The sequence below is a fragment of the Myodes glareolus genome, chromosome 6, assembly GCF_982192425.1.
Source record: "Myodes glareolus chromosome 6, mMyoGla1.1, whole genome shotgun sequence".
Lineage (NCBI taxonomy): Eukaryota > Metazoa > Chordata > Mammalia > Rodentia > Cricetidae > Myodes > Myodes glareolus.
In genome coordinates this window covers 38624356-38639956 of record NC_142031.1, presented here as the reverse complement: position 1 = coordinate 38639956, position 15601 = coordinate 38624356, and the positions used below count along the sequence as shown (strand labels likewise).

The window sequence follows — 15601 nt, the reverse complement described above, 5'->3', positions numbered from 1 at the left end:
GGTGACCTGGTAGATGGGTCTATTCTAGAACTCTGTGCCTGAGCCCCAAGACCTGGAGGATTTTACCCTAGAGGATTTATGGTGTGTCAAAGGCAACAAATGACCTACTTTCAAAGGGAACTCAAGACAACAAGGCAGTTACCTGTTTAAAATACTTGAGGGAATACTGATACATGGGATCGATTTCTGAGAGGCTAGCGATGACGAAGTACATCACGGAGCCCTGTGTGGCCACTGGGCGGTACTTCTCTCGAGCGATATTGATCATCAGCTCCGTGGACTCTGCCTCCTTCAGCCTGGTTTTAATGGCGCCCGAAGTGATCTGAATAAACACATAACAACTTCTTAGAGATCTGCTTCTGAAAAGTAGTGGGGATTTTGGAAAGCATCCAGTCCAGTCTAAGAAAGAGAAAAGGATAAACCCAGGCTGTGGTGGTGCACGCCTTTAATTCTAGCTCTTGGGAGGCAGAGGCAGGTGAATCTCTGAGTTTGAAGCCAGGCTAGTCTACAGAGCAAGATCCAGGGTTACACAAAGAAACCCTTTCTTGGAAAACAAACAAACAAACAAAAAGAAATAATGATGGATGAGTTAGTAATTATGGTAAGGGGACATTAAAGTAAAGGTGTGGTGAAAGAGGCTCTGAACCCAGGCACGTTCTTCTGACTGAGCTGACCCTGGCTCCTTGCAGTGAGGAAACTGAGAAGTCATGAGGAGGGTCTGGGGTGGAGCCCAGCTTAGAATTCTTGATGTGCAGAGACTCAGTTCCGCAAAGGCTCTTGGCAAGTGCTCGCCACTGGAGTGAGGCCAACAGCTCTTTTTTAAACACCAACCAAATAAGAGATCATGAAACATCCTCCTATGTGTTCAAGGCTCAGTTTTTTCCTACTAAACCACTCTGCCTCTCTGAAGCAATGAGAATCACTTTATGGGCTGGGCTCTTTGCACACACTTCTGAAAACAATGTTTACATTTGTGAAATAACACTCCAGGATCACGTGCTTATGTACACCTCGTCAGTAGCCACAGGGTTGTATTGACACCAGCGGTGTGTGTGAGCCCTGTGCCTGATGTTTAGAGAAGAGGTAATAGGGTGAGCTGCTCACAGAGTCACGTACCTAAGGAAGGGGTAAGACACGAGCCCTCTAACTCTGGCTTCAGGGAAGCAGTAGCAAGGCTGTGATAGAGGTTTGGGAGGAGGAGACTGATGCCAGCTGATGCCACCAGGTAGACTTCCTGGAGGAAGCGACAACGACTTTCCATTTGTATGTTGTCCTGGTTCTTCACAATCTTTGTTTTTAAAATATTGAATAGACAAGAGGGTCGGCGGTCTACAGTTTCTATGCTCTTTGGTTGATGGAGAGGCCTGAGAGTTAGCTGTACTTTGTGTGTGTTCCCAGAAACTTACAGGTGGCCCACTCTTGCTCTGAAGTTCATGTAGGACACTCAGATGCTGAAGCTATGGCTTATTAAAGTTTTTATTTTATTTCATGTGTATGGGTGTTTTGCCTGTGTGTGTGTCTGTGCACCACCTGGGCGCAATGCTGGCAGACACCAGAAGAGGGCACTGGATCCCCTGGAACAGGAGATACAGATGGCTGTTAGTCACAATGTGGGTGCTGCAATTCAAACCTGGGTCCTTTGGGATGGCAGGTCCACCAGGGAGCCACCCAGGCCCCTAAACTATGACTTTTGAAGCCATACATTTCTTGTTTTGAGACAGAGTTCCCTTACATAATCCAGGCTACTCTGTAATTCACTATAGTCCAGGTGGGCATTCAATTTTTAACGCTCCTGTCTCAGCCTCTTGAATGCTGGGACAGGCCTACATAGTCATGGATGGATGAGCACGTTCTCTGTAAGCACTAAGACTGTCACTTGCCTTTGAGTCCTGGAGCGTATCAATGAGTTCTTCATTATCCAGAATATTCCCTTCAGACGTAAAGAGCAATTTCAGGATTTTGTCTTCAATGGATTTCAGCTGGTTTTTGTCACTATTGATCCTCACAATGAGCTTGATTCGCTGTTCCTCCAGCTCAGGTTTTTCAAGCCGCACCACATCGCTAGATCCGAAGTTGAAAGAAATGGATTAGAACTTTGTCAGCTCCCTAAGTCACTGCTGTTTCCTTCCCCGTGTGTAGCTGTTCTGTTTGAGTATTCTGTAGCTGGGCATTGGGAGTGCTGTGCAGCTGAGTCTGAAAGCACAATGTCCCTGGTTACTGGGTTGGCATGATGGCTCTACAGAGAACTGGATGCCAATCACATATTTATTTTAATATGTATCTATTTATTTGGAGTGTGTGTGTGTGTGTGTGTGTGTGTGTGTGTGTGCGCACACACACACACACGCAGATGGAGGACAAATGATGACCTGTGGTGGTATTCCTCAGTAACACTACCTAACCTATTTTGAGAGTGCCTCATTGGCCTGGAGTTCACCCATTAGGTTAGGTTGGCTGACTGAATGCCTCTAGCCATCCGCCTATCTCTACCTTCCCATTGCTGGGATTAAAAGCATGGGCCACCACCCCTGGCTTTTCCTATGAGTTCTGGAAATTTAGTTGAGGTTGCAGGGACCCCAGAGATGGCTTAGCAGGTAAAGGCTCTTGGTACCAGGGCTGATGACTTGAACTCAATTCCTAGAACCCACATTAGGAAAAGAGATGACTAAAGCTGACAGGTGACTCTCTGACTTCTACACATGCTCCATGGTCTGGTGCATATGGTACTCCTTGCTAAATAATAAATAAAAAAAAGACTGAACGCAGGTCCCTGTGCCTGTTCATGAGGCACTCTATGGACTGGTTGTCTCCCAGGCTGGAATGTCAGAGATACACATTCTCTACCATTCTTCTCACAGCATCTACTCATTAGGAGGGAACCAGTCTACCACTCCAATCAGTCAGCTTCATTCACTAACGCTCATCTATGCCAAGTCAAAAAGAGGAAGCAGAACATTTAGACAGGAGTCAAAAAAGTGAACATGGGAGGTTATGAAACCTTACCATCTCAAAGAAGTAAAAGATGAAAAGATAGAAGTTCTATCTATTTTGTCAGCTCCATCCCCGTATCTGATGCCCCCCCCCTTAGGAGTAACCATGGTTTAAAAGGCATCCTTCTGAAGCCCTTCCTATGGGCCACTGTGATGGCTCAGCAGTTAAGGTGCCTTCTGCTGAGCATGGAAACTTGAGTTCAATCCCCGAGACCGATGTGGTGGAGGGAGAGCATCAACTCCTGTGGTTGTCCTTTGAGTGGCAGTGTAAGGGTGTACACAACACATGCATCCACAATAGATAATTCAATAAAATATAAGGTGCTGTATGTAATAATATAAATATACAACATGATAGACATAAAGAATAATAATGATAAATCTTTAGCTGTATGACTATATGTACATAGACATAGAATAAGTTCAATGATATAGTGCTAAAATAATCCTACAGGTAGTTCTTACAGTTGATCACATTGAAAAAAGACCTCCTGTTTAGTGGGGAATTTGATAATGACAGACAGATCTTTTCTTGAGATTTATTTTATTATTTGCTTTTTGTTGTCAAAACTTCTAAACAATGGCTAGAAAGATGGCCAAGTGGTTAAGAGTGCATACTACTCTTGCAGAAGACCTGAGTTTCGTTCCCAGTACTTTCAGTGGGTGGCTTTTAACGTTCTGTAACTCCACCTACGTGTGATCTGATGCTATCTTTTGACCTCTGAAGGCACCTGCACTCAAGTACAGATACACAGAGACAAACATGCATGCATATGACTAGATATAAAAATAAATCTAAAAGAGACATTAGGAAACCCACGACTATCACCCAGCTTCCCAAACATACTCTCTCACCCGGTTACCTTAGCAGCTGATCCTCCAGACCTGATTTAGTTACAGTGAAATTGATGATGGTGACTTTGATGCACACCTGGAAGGAAAGCAGGGAGGACACAAATGCCTAAGCGCAGCTGGAATGATGTGATGGACTTCCTTTATGGGACTAGGATTCCCACTATCCAGGAAGGGCGTGTCAAGTCTGATTACACATATGCCTACCCACACACACCAAGTAGACCATGGTGTTCAAAAACCGATGGCTTCAGAATTCCATTCATGATTTTCTCTGCCCATAGGAGTGGTAATCTTGCTTTTCCCCTCTTCCCCTCACACAGGATCCTATGTGATAGCTTAAGGATCAACGAGCCAGACAGGGACAGCAGCAGCATTTTAGAATCAACAAATTGGGTTTGAATTTCAGCTGCACCCTGCAGGGGTTGCATGATTTTAGGCAAGCCTTTCACCTCTGTCAAGTTTTTGATAGCTATAAAGAATTCATAGGTTATCTGTGGGGACTGGACAAGGTAATAAAATCAGCTACATATAGTACCTTGCCCATGTCTGTTGTTAAAAAGAGCTTTATGGTAATAAAATGAGCTGCTTTACATCTTTCATTTCATCATAACATCTTTAGGGGAAACTATTAGTATACTCTCATAATATTCAGATTTCCCTTGAAAAAAATCAAGGGCATGGGGCAGGCAGAAAGTAATTCTTCTTGCCATTTCTAACAACAGTTACTAGAACTCTGGCCAGTGAATGATTCTCTAAACTCTCTAGAGTTTTCCATCAGTATTTGGGAGTACAGGACATGGACATCTGAGTGCTGTGAGACAGGTTGTTGTTATGGAGACTGACTGGGTGGGGCATTGTGTCCTATGGAAGGAAAGGAGGGTGGTAGAGGGAGAGAAGGGGGAGCAGGAGAGGTTGTCAGCTGGTCCCTGCATGGGGGACCCCACCAAGCTTTGGCGGCTCATCACACATAACTCATCTGGGTGAAAGGTTCCAGCTTATACACCAGCGGCTCACACACACCTCAGGCAGGTAGTGTGGGTTCGGCATTTTCGTTGTCATATAGAACCTGAAACTCTTGTCGTAATCGATGTCCGAGTCTCCAAGGCGGATGAGTAGTCTTCCGCCACTGATGAAAGTTTGTTTTAAAAGAATGGGTTCCAGGGCTGGATCCAGGACTTCTCTGAGCTTAAAAATGGAAACGAGCCATGAAAAAAAACAAAGCAAAACAAAACAAACAACAAACAAACAAACAAAAACAATGGAAAATGGATGCCACCAATTTGACATTTAAGAGTCTCAGGATTTACTTTGAATAAGTACTTTCCCAGTGATCACGTATTTCATAATACCCTTACCTTACCTTTAACAGCGCGTGCTCTCTGATTAGTTATCACTTGCATAAGTGCTTAAGAGCACACAAAGGGACTGCCTTCATTTAGAATGATCCCACATGCTACTCATCCCTATGAGAAATTGTCTTAGAGAGGAACATGATGGCTGTGAGGAGAGGAGAGAAAAAGAGAGGAGAGGAGAGGAGGGGAGGAGAGGAGAGGAGGGGAGGGGAGGGGAGGGGAGGAGGGGAACCACAGCTGTGCAGGCTCAGGCAAACACAGAGAACAAAACCGCCAAATGAAGCGCCAAATGAAGGGGAGCAATGATCCCACATGCTACTCATCCCTATGAGAAATTGTCTTAGAGAGGAACATGATGGCTGTGAGGAGAGGAGAGAAAAAGAGAGGAGAGGAGAGGAGGGGAGGAGAGGAGAGGAGAGGAGGGGGAGGGGAGGGGAGGGGAGGGGAGGGGAGGGGAGGGGAGGAGGGGAACCACAGCTGTGCAGGCTCAGGCAAACACAGAGAACAAAACCGCCAAATGAAAACACTGGTTAAAAGCTGAATTGCCACCAGAAAGATCTTACTTTACATCAGGCACATGCCTTTAATCCCAGCACTCAGAAGACAGAAACAGGGGGATCTCTGTGAGTTCAACGCCAGCCGGGTCTACAAAGCAAGTTCCAGGATAGGCTCCAAAGCTACAGAGAAACCCAGTCTTAAAAAAACAAAACAGATCTTACTCAAAATGGGGAATATTTTCTTGCCTTAGTAACAGTGAAGCACCCTCAGTATTCCAAAGGAGGTGGCTAATAATTTCTTCCATCCTTTCTGTCTTAAAGGTTCTAAGACCTGGGCTGGGGTAGCTCTGCAGTAAAACCAGTACTCAGCACACAGGAGGCACTGGTCTATCTCAATCCCCAGCTTGTGTAAGTAGTGTATTTCCTGTGAGCTTATTCTACATGGCCTAAGAAGAAAGGGAAGGGCCAGGACACCTGCCTAGCCCAAGGGGCTTAAAGCGAGTGAACATTAGCGGGTGACCCACTCCTCAGCTGTCTGCACACAAGTAGGTCTATGTGGTGATACCATTTTCTGAAACTTCCTTTTGAGCTCAAAGAGACTAAACTTTTGCTAGACCTTGTAGCCAAGTAAATAATCTGCCTTGATGTCATCTAAGATTGTACACTTAATTGGTGAGCTCCTGGTGTAGTGAGAGACCCTGTTTCATAAACAATCATAGATGATAGAGGTCGACCTCTGCCTGCCACATGCATGCACATGTGACCCACATCCTCCCCAGCTCCCACAGGGAACCCTGAGATAGACAAGACTGATTTCACACTGATAAGCAGGCAGGGACCAAGTCTGAAAGGAGCACTGTAGCAAATGCAGAGAGGATCCAGCAATGTAGCGCCATGGAGGTGACTCCAAGCTCTGGAGAGCAGGGAAGGCCCGGCTGGAGCATCCCGTCCCTGTGGGGAGACTGACTCCCAAGTGTGCTCTGCTATAAATAAAGGGCTCTCCTGCACAGGGGACAACGCTACAGAAGGATTTTGTTCTCTGATGTGAAGGAGGAAAGTCCTGGGACCTCTCATGTCTCAAAGTAAGAGCAGGGCTGAAAGCATAGCTTGAAGCTAACGTAACTGTGCCGCAGTCTTCCAGAAACTTCCCTCTGTCACATGACTGCAGGGTTCAAGGCAGGGCCTGGGATTCATTCTAGCACCTTCTCTGTGTTGGTCAAATCTTGGAAGCATTGAGGTTGCTCTATGTGGCTCCAATGGGGAGTATTGTAACTCCGTTTGGATTTTCTAAGCTGTCAAGATTTCTCAGATAGTTGAATCTCTTACTGTCTCAGTTTCTCCATTAGAAGAATGGGATAATAATAGTAACTATCTGGTTAGGCTAAAGTAAGAATTAATAAATTAGGATAGTGAGAATCAGATTTTGACTGGTTCCCACAAATGTTAGGGATGACATGTTATTATCAGTCCTTGTTACAAGGGCTGCAGTTAAATTACCCCAGTTAATATCATTTCTGAGCACTTTTTGTGCTCTATCAGAGATACTTCTACATGGGATTGAAGAGGTTGCAGCCCATGCTTTTATTTATTCCTTCTTTCTTTAAAAAATGGAACGGCAAATTAGGAAAGCAAAGTGTGGTCATTAGGCAATTGCATTCTGACAATAAAATTTGCTTTGAAGTAGAAGGTAAATCTAGCTAATACCTGACCAAAATTAACCATAGAGTTTTTGGAGGACTGAGAAAAGATAGAGACAGTAAGTAGTAGGGCGGGGCTTAGAGAGGGTCTCAGCCCTTTTGGATGTAGGAAGAACAGAAATAGGAGGTCACTGGTCACTTCCCCGCCATTTCTCTGATCATTCAGGTTCTTATCCCAGTATCTAACTCCCGAGTTTTTAGCGGATTAGATAAACACATCAGGCATTCTTTTTGTCAGAATGTCTTATCCCAGCTAGAGGATGAAACTAGAACAGATCATAACCCTGCTCTTATTGGCTATCGCTGTATCCTGGTTGTTCTTTCAGAGCTTTTGCTCGAAAGATCTCTTCCTCCCTCCTCTCACCTCTTTTCTTCTTTGTTTACTATCTTTGTCCCCAGTGAGTCTATGTGCTATTGAAGACAGAGACTCTGTTGATATTGTTTGCAGTTTGCTCTCAGATGTTTGCGGAATGAGTGAACTATGCAAGCAACGTTAGTCTTGGAGTGATAAATCTCACAGTAGAACATGTTAACTCAATGAGCCATGCCCCCCTGCGGGCTGGGAATGCAGCTCAGTTGGTAGAGTGTGTGCCTAGCATGCCCAAGTCCCAGGTTCTATCTCTAGCACTGTAGAAGAACTTTGATGGCACAATCTGTAATTCCAGCATTCAGGAGGGAGAGGCAAGGAGAGTGGACCAAGAGTTCAAGGTGACTTTGGCTACATACTAAGTTTGAGACCAGGCTGTATACATGAGACTTGTCTCAAAAAAGGTTCATTTTTATTAGTTCATTATTGTACCCAAACAGAATAATGATTACATCTACTGGGCTAGTTTATGGCTCATCATTAGTGTGTGGCACGTATGCAGACAGAGGTTCCTACTGTCATTACTACTTTGAATTTTTCCATCCTTGAAGGCCCACAGTGAGGCCTGGGAATGAGCAGTGTTGGAAACTAAAGACTCAGCTACAAAATAATGGGGTGAAACTTCCTTCAGCTAACGGATTCCAGCTCATCTGAGAATGTACTGTTTGAGTAGCAACTGGTCTGACAACTTGAAAATGGACTTGACCGGTGTTCTTCACGTGTGCAGGTGTGGTTCACCGGCCTAAACAGACAGCATTCCAGACATCGGATAGTTAGGCACTAACATGAGAGGGCAAAGCAAAACTCAAACCTCTTCCAGCAAGACAGGCAAACCCAGCCGGATAGAATTTTCTAGTATCCGTAAGAAATTGTTGTCTGTAAGCTTAATGACCTTTAGCCCACTCTTGCTTTCCTTGTTTCTTATCCAGCGGTTGGCCTGTGAGAGAAAACACACAGAAGGTTCTTGCTTCTGAGTAAAACAAAAGTCAGAGAAGGGGAAGTTTCTAGAATAAAGTTTGGAGATACTGTTCGACTAAATTGGAGACATAAAAAACAAAACCCCAAACAAAGCAAAAATTCCTCTTCCCATGAAAACACCGCTTAAGTCCAATGTCTGAGATTCCTTTCTTTGTCCAAGTTTAAAACAAAGGAAGAAAAGAGCAGGCTAGGAAAGCCGGGTGTCTGTCACCCGGGTCCTGAGACTTTCGCTGGCATTTTCTGTGCTGGTCCCTGCTTAAGTATTTAGGAAACCAGACAGCAGGGCTCTGTAAATTGAAGGCAGGCTTGCTCCCAATTCCATCTACTCTGACTTCAACCTGATTCCTAAGGCTTTTTACCATAAAAGGATTCACGATCACAAATTTCTTTCAATTTATATGCTCCTTAATAGAAGACGGAAAACCAATGGCCAGTCTTCTAAATAAAACTCGTCAAAATGAAGAGAGAGCTCTGGGGTAGGGCCCTTCTGACTTTTCACAAGACCAAACACTTCTGTACAGCCAGGGACTCTGAATAGAAGACTTCTCAGCTCCCCCAGTCTAATTCTCCATGGCCATTCAATTCTGTCAAATTTCTCTCTTCCATATTAGCACAGGCAGATAAATATTCAGCAGAGGACCCCTCGGTCACGAGCGTTTGCTACACACCTGATCTTGGGGATCAATCATCAAAGGCCACCTTCTCCCCTGAGTAACCAAAATGCCATTTTCAGTGGATATCAAGTCTCTGGGCAGCCCATCTGTGTTCCACTGCCGGATTTCATAGGGGTCTCCAAGAGTGTTAATGAGACTGAAGGAGGGGTCAATCGGGATTTTCAGGACCAGGCAGGACTCAATCCAGCACTCTATAAGCTGTATAAATAAGGAAGAACATTCAACACACGGTGGAGAACAGCAAGAAGCCAGTGCCTGGGAGAGCCATGGTCTACTGATATCCATAGGGGACATGGAACAAAGATGTGACCTAAAACCCAGGGATCTGGCGCCAGAACGGTGCCGTTAGCTATAACTTCAGGCCTGCTAGCGTCTGTGTGGACTCCAGTCTTCTCATGTGAAGAAGACTGTGGTTCTCATGATGGCTGTGAGTACTGCTGCGTGATACAGAACTGTCTTTCCCTGCTCCCCAGCAAAGGACTGCTCACATTGAACCAGGGGACCCCGAGCACTTTCCGAGTCTGTGCAGCTCTTAGACCAGCTTCCACTGCTCAGGAAGAAAGTTATTTCATAAAAAAATGGCTATGAAATTCTTCCTGAAAGGAATTTTCTCTGGAAAATTAGATATGTAGACAGAACATCTGTGTTCTGATAAATTGTGTGTGTGTGTGTGTGTGTACACATGCATACAAAGACAAAACCCCAGAAAATGCAGATTCTTCCAGTGTCTTGTTCCTTTTCATCTTCTCTTTGTGCTTGTCCTGCCTCTTCAAGAGTTCACTTCTATGCTGACTTTAGATGCCACTTGTGATATAAAGGCAGGGACCTCAGGGTTTTCTTCTTGTTCCCCCAGGTCATTGTGTTGAGTGACGGATAGCTTTATAATGCAGGAGGAAGAAAGGGAGAAATATGTTATTGGACGCCTAGGTGTAGATGGCTGGTCACCAGACAACAGGAGAGGTGAAGGCCTGTGTGTGCGTGCGTGCGTGCGTGCGTGTGTGTGTGTGTGTGTGTGTGAACATAATAAACATTTCTGCTCTGATGAACTGCCACAGTGGAGAGCTTCCATCTAAACCGAGGAAAACTAGTTCCCCATGCCCCACCCAGTTCCCCCAGCTTTTTACATCCCACACTTACTCACCAACTGCCTGTACTGGGCTGTGAAAGCCCCATAATAAGCCACGCAGGCCGCTGCTATAAACACATTGCCAACGATGTTTGCTATCTCCTCCTGGAATTTCTCAATGCTTTCTTCCCACCGGACCTGCTCGTCTCCTAAGGCAGCTGTCAGCTTTCCCGCACGTAACAGGCGCGCTTTGGTCAGGGCCATGTTCTTTGCTGGACAGTTTTGGGAACATTGGGCCATATTAGTCAATATTTTCCAAATTATTTTTTATTTTTATTTTTATTTTTTTGTTTTTTGAGACAGGGTTTCTCTGTTGCTTTGGGGCCTGTCCTAGAACTAGCTCTGAAGACCAGGCTGTCCTCGAACTCACAGAGATCCGCCTGTCTCTGCCTCCCGAGTTTTGGGATTAAAGGCGTGCACCACCACTGCCTGACTTATTTTCCAAATTATTAAGAGTTGATTGATTTGCTTTGGTTTCCAAAGAAGCTAGTATTACATAGCTAGTGATGTCAGCTCATCTTCACAAAAGCTCACACCAATTCCTCCCGTGTGTACATTTCCGAGCCAAGTCTAGTCTCCTCCATACCGGGAACTTCCTGTGTGCTCCTTACTCTGGCTGAAGACAATGCTCTCTGCGGTCTGTGGTATTTATTGTTTACACCAAAGTCACGCGTTTTTTAGAGTTATAACATAAATGCTCTACCAAGCCTTTTCGTATGTAAGATGGGGAATTTATCCAGCATCTGCATCCTTCTCATCTGATACTAGAACGCTCGTTAGAGGTCAATGAAAGCATATCCTTACAGGTTCGATTACAGCTGAAATCCGGGAGCTGGAGAGACAGCTCGGCAGGTAAGAGTGCTTACTGCTCCTGCCAGGGACCTGAGTGTGGTTCCCAATACCCTTGTTAGATGGCTCACAACTCTGGCTTTGGGCATCTGATTGTCTTCTGCAGGCACCACACACACATGCTTACACATGCGCGCACACACACACACACACACACACACACACACACAATTGTAAATAAAATAAGGCCTTTCGAAATCTATGACCTGACTCTCTGAAAACTCTTTCTCCTCTTGAAAACCAGGCCTTTCCTGCCGGAAGTAAGTCCCAAGTCTCTTACCCAGACTTTCTTTCTCATTCACGCCTTTGTCGTACTCGTCTTGCAAAGTCTTTATTTTATCTTCCACTTGCTTCAGCAATGCTTGCTTCTCTCTCAGAGTAGCCATTGTAGTGTCAAGTTCAGCCTAACAAAAACAAGCAAGATAATGGGTCCCCCAAAGATTGATTTGCCTATATATAAAACTGATTGAAAGTATGATTTATGTTCCTTTTTACATGTCCCCAGAGACTTCCACCTTGCACAGCGTGAGCTAGGGACGTAGAGTGGCGGGTAGGATACTTGTGGAGCATGTGTAAAGTCTACATTTGATCCCTAGTGCTTCATAAAACCAGGCACGGCGGTGCACACCTGCAATCCCATCATCTGGGAGGCAGAGGCAAGGGGATCAGAAATCCAGATAGCAAGTTTAAGGCCAGTCTAGGCTACATGAGTTTCCTTCCTCTCTATAAAGCAGAATATAATCAAACAAACAAAGAACAAGAACAGAAAAATAAGGCATAAAATAAATGGAGAAACAGATGTAGTAGTTACCATAATGGTTTATGATTTTAAATTATAAAACAAACTGAATCTTCATGTATGATTTAGACTTCTATTTTCTAACTAGTTCTCTGTATCAGAAGTCTATTAGCTAAGGCCCATAGACCACAACTAGCCTATTGTTTATTTTCAAAAAAATGTTTTATTAGCATATATGAGTTATACATAATAGGCTTCATTATGACAGTTTCATGTATGTTTATATGTATATTTATCACATTGCCCTCTCTTGTTCCCCTACCACTCTTCCCCACTACCCTTCTCTTTCCAGCTACTCTCCCTTCCTCCTTCATGCCTTTTGTTTTTAATAACCTAATGAGTCTCATCAGGGTTGCTTACAGGACCCTGGGCACCATGCCAGTGGGCAAGTGCTTCTCCGTCTCCCAGCAGTGGGGAACGACTATTTCTGTACATGCTGTGAGCCCGACTAGGGCTTCTTCTCTCTCCTACTCCCCCACCCCTACTTCTTGGCTCTCTTTCTTCAGGGTGCTGAGGCCTTAACTCAGAACTTTGGGTGCAGAAGACAACATTCTCACCGAGTCACACCCGCACCCTCTAAGACAGGTCTTTCCTAATTTGTAACACTAGGAAAAACTCAAATAGAGAACAGTTTGAGGCATGATACTTGTGTGACACTGAAGGACAGTGCCCATCATAAAGTGATGCTGGACCCTCGCCATGCTTGTTGTCGCATGCATCCTTTACACGCTGGCTGGTTCTGTGGGGTCATCACAGTGCTGGAGCAGTATTTACTATCTGGACATGTCTAGAAAGGTTTTGCTCAGCCCTGCTTGATACCCGTATCTTCGGTAACCTGCTCCACCTGCAGGCCTTTGCTCCTCTTGGGAAGACTGAGGACCTTATGTCTGATTGTGCGTTCAGTGGTTCTCACACCTGAGATGACCCCGCCAGATGTGAGAATGCAGACTAGCAGCGCAAGAGATGTCAGAAACTCCACCAGCATCACAGACGTCTTCTCCTTCCCCTGATACGAGGGAGAGGAATCTACTCAAGACACTTTCTTCTTATTCTACAAAAGGGTGACTTCAAAGAAGATTTCTGAGGGAAGAAATCTGCCTGCTGTTATTAAAAGTGAGCTACTTTGAGGACTGCGATCACTATCACACTGCACACAAGAGGAGCACAGCGGCCCCCATCTCCGGAGCGTGAGTGCTGGCTGGTCATGACCTTCTATGAAACAGCACAGTCTGGGTAACGTACCTGGGCAGCTTTGAGTTTCTGTCTCTTTGGTTCAACTTCCTTGACCACTCGAGAGTACAGGTCCATGGCTCTCACCCACATGCACATGGATTTACAGGCTTTGGACACCTTTTCCACCTTCTCGGGCACGAAGTCAGGATTGTTGATGTACTTTTGAAGCTTTGCCAGGATCTGAGGCTTTATGTTTTCCTTATCGTATTCTAGAAGCCTTCTCAGGAAGTTAGAGTCACCAAGAAGTTGCTTTGCTGTTGGCCAGTCGGGCCTGGAAGACAGACCATGGTGAGCTAATGGCACTGCCATCAAGCAAGGGGGAAACACCAAGATGAACTCCTGTGAGAACATTATAACATGACCCCAGGAGGTGGGGAGTTTTAGTTTAGGCATGGTAATTTTGCTAATGGCCCAATTAATTCATGGGGAGAAAGGCAACTGGATAATTAAATCTCTATGACTTAGATTCAGTAGAGAATGAAATATAAAACAAGAGTTTTAGAAATGTAAGACATCAAAGGAAGAGTAATTAAAAAAGATTTTTATATTTTTAGTGATGTGTGCATTGTGTGTGGGAATATGTATGTGTGTGTGTACTGATTGTGAAGGCAAAGACATGGGATCGCCTGGAATTGTTGTTGATTGTTTTGTATTCTTTACTCTTTTGTTCTTTTGGGGGGGTCTGCCACCCAGCTCCCAAATAAATCACACAGAGGCTTATTGCTATTTATAAATGCCTGGCCTTAGCTTGACTTCTTTCTTACCAGCTTTTCTTAAATTATCCCATCTATCTTTGGCTTCAGGGCTTTTATCTTTTTCTATCTCTGTATAGCTTTTTCTTTCCTGCTTCGTGTCTGGTTGTGTAGTTAGATGGCTGGCCCCTGATGTCCTCCTCCCTCCTCTCTCAATCCCTGATCTTTTTTTTTTCTGGATCTCTCTCCTATTTATCTTCTCTGCCTGCCAGCCCCGCCCATTTCTCTCTCCTCCCTCGCTATTGGCTGTTCAGGTCTTTATTAGACCATCAGGTGTTTTAGACAGGCACAGCAACACAGTTTCACAGAGTTCAACAAATGCAGCATAAACAAAAGCAACAAACCTTAAAATAATAAGGTTTATTTAGTTCCTCAACAGGAACTAAAGTTACAGATGGGTGTGAACCAGCTGATGAGAGCTGGTGTTGGGAACTGAACTCAGGTCCTCTGAAAGAGCAGCAGTTGCTTTAAACTGCTGAGCCATCTCTCCAGTCTTGAAGTTATGGTTTTTATTTTAAAAACACCATAGTACTTACATTTTATCTCCTTTGCCTCAACTTTGACCTTTAAACTGTTTTGCTAGGGTGTCTTTAAAAATACCTTCTACCTAGGCTGTGCATCTCTTGGTCAAACAAACATGTCCTTTCGAACTTTTGTCACATTGGTATTATCTCTCTCTCTCTCTCTCTCTCTCTTTCTCTCTCCCTCTCTCCCTCCCTTCCCCCCTCTCTCCCTCCTTCTCTCCCTCTCTTTCTCAAGACAGGGTTCTCTGTGTAACCCTGACTGTCCTGGAACTTGCTCTGTAGACCAGGCTTCACACTGATATTTCTAAGAAATTCTGACCAGGTAAAAAAGATGTCCAGTGGTTCTTAGGTCCCCTTTGCCCCTGTTTACCTGTGCTTTGCATAGGGCCCTGGTCTGACCACGGTGCCAGTATAAGGGCCTGTGGAAACATCTGGTGGTAGTGGGATGTCCAGACTCTGCTCAGTTTTACATAGACAGGTGTGTGCATATATATATATATATATATATATATATATATATATATATATGCATATGAAATTTTAAAAAGGGCATTTTTGAAAAAAATTTGAAAACTAAATGTTATCCAGAGGAAATCGGCTTGGCATAACATATACATGATCTTTCATGAAGAAATCACAACCTGTCTGTTTAGCTCCCTCCCATTCTAGGAAAACCATGGGTCTCTAAGCTTTTTCCAAGGCCTCACACCCAAATGAGCATCTTCTTCTTAAAAAAAAAAAACCTGCTCATGTCTTTGCCCCCCAATTTCCTGTATCCTACAGACAATGTTTTATTTCTCCCACTCTCTATCATAAAATAGATATTGAATAAAATGTTTGTTTGAATAAGTTTGTTGAAATACTATCTCAAACCAAAGAGGTAGAATGGTTAGAGAATAGAATGAATA

At 44.4% G+C, this 15601-nt stretch overlaps 1 protein-coding gene across 1 annotated transcript in view; it reads right to left on the bottom strand.

Moving 5' to 3' along the window:
- The window catches only part of Dnah6 (dynein axonemal heavy chain 6), a 205615-nt gene that overhangs the window by 55814 nt on the left and 134200 nt on the right, over positions 1 to 15601 (bottom strand). The window contains exons 52-60 of the mRNA XM_087907121.1: positions 13427 to 13688; positions 11666 to 11789; positions 10552 to 10748; positions 9405 to 9608; positions 8570 to 8695; positions 4866 to 5030; positions 3854 to 3921; positions 1881 to 2061; positions 143 to 322 (exon numbers count right to left, since the gene is read on the bottom strand). Coding sequence (XP_087763247.1) covers positions 143 to 322; positions 1881 to 2061; positions 3854 to 3921; positions 4866 to 5030; positions 8570 to 8695; positions 9405 to 9608; positions 10552 to 10748; positions 11666 to 11789; positions 13427 to 13688 — 1507 coding nt within the window. The remainder of the gene's footprint in view (positions 1 to 142; positions 323 to 1880; positions 2062 to 3853; positions 3922 to 4865; positions 5031 to 8569; positions 8696 to 9404; positions 9609 to 10551; positions 10749 to 11665; positions 11790 to 13426; positions 13689 to 15601) is intronic.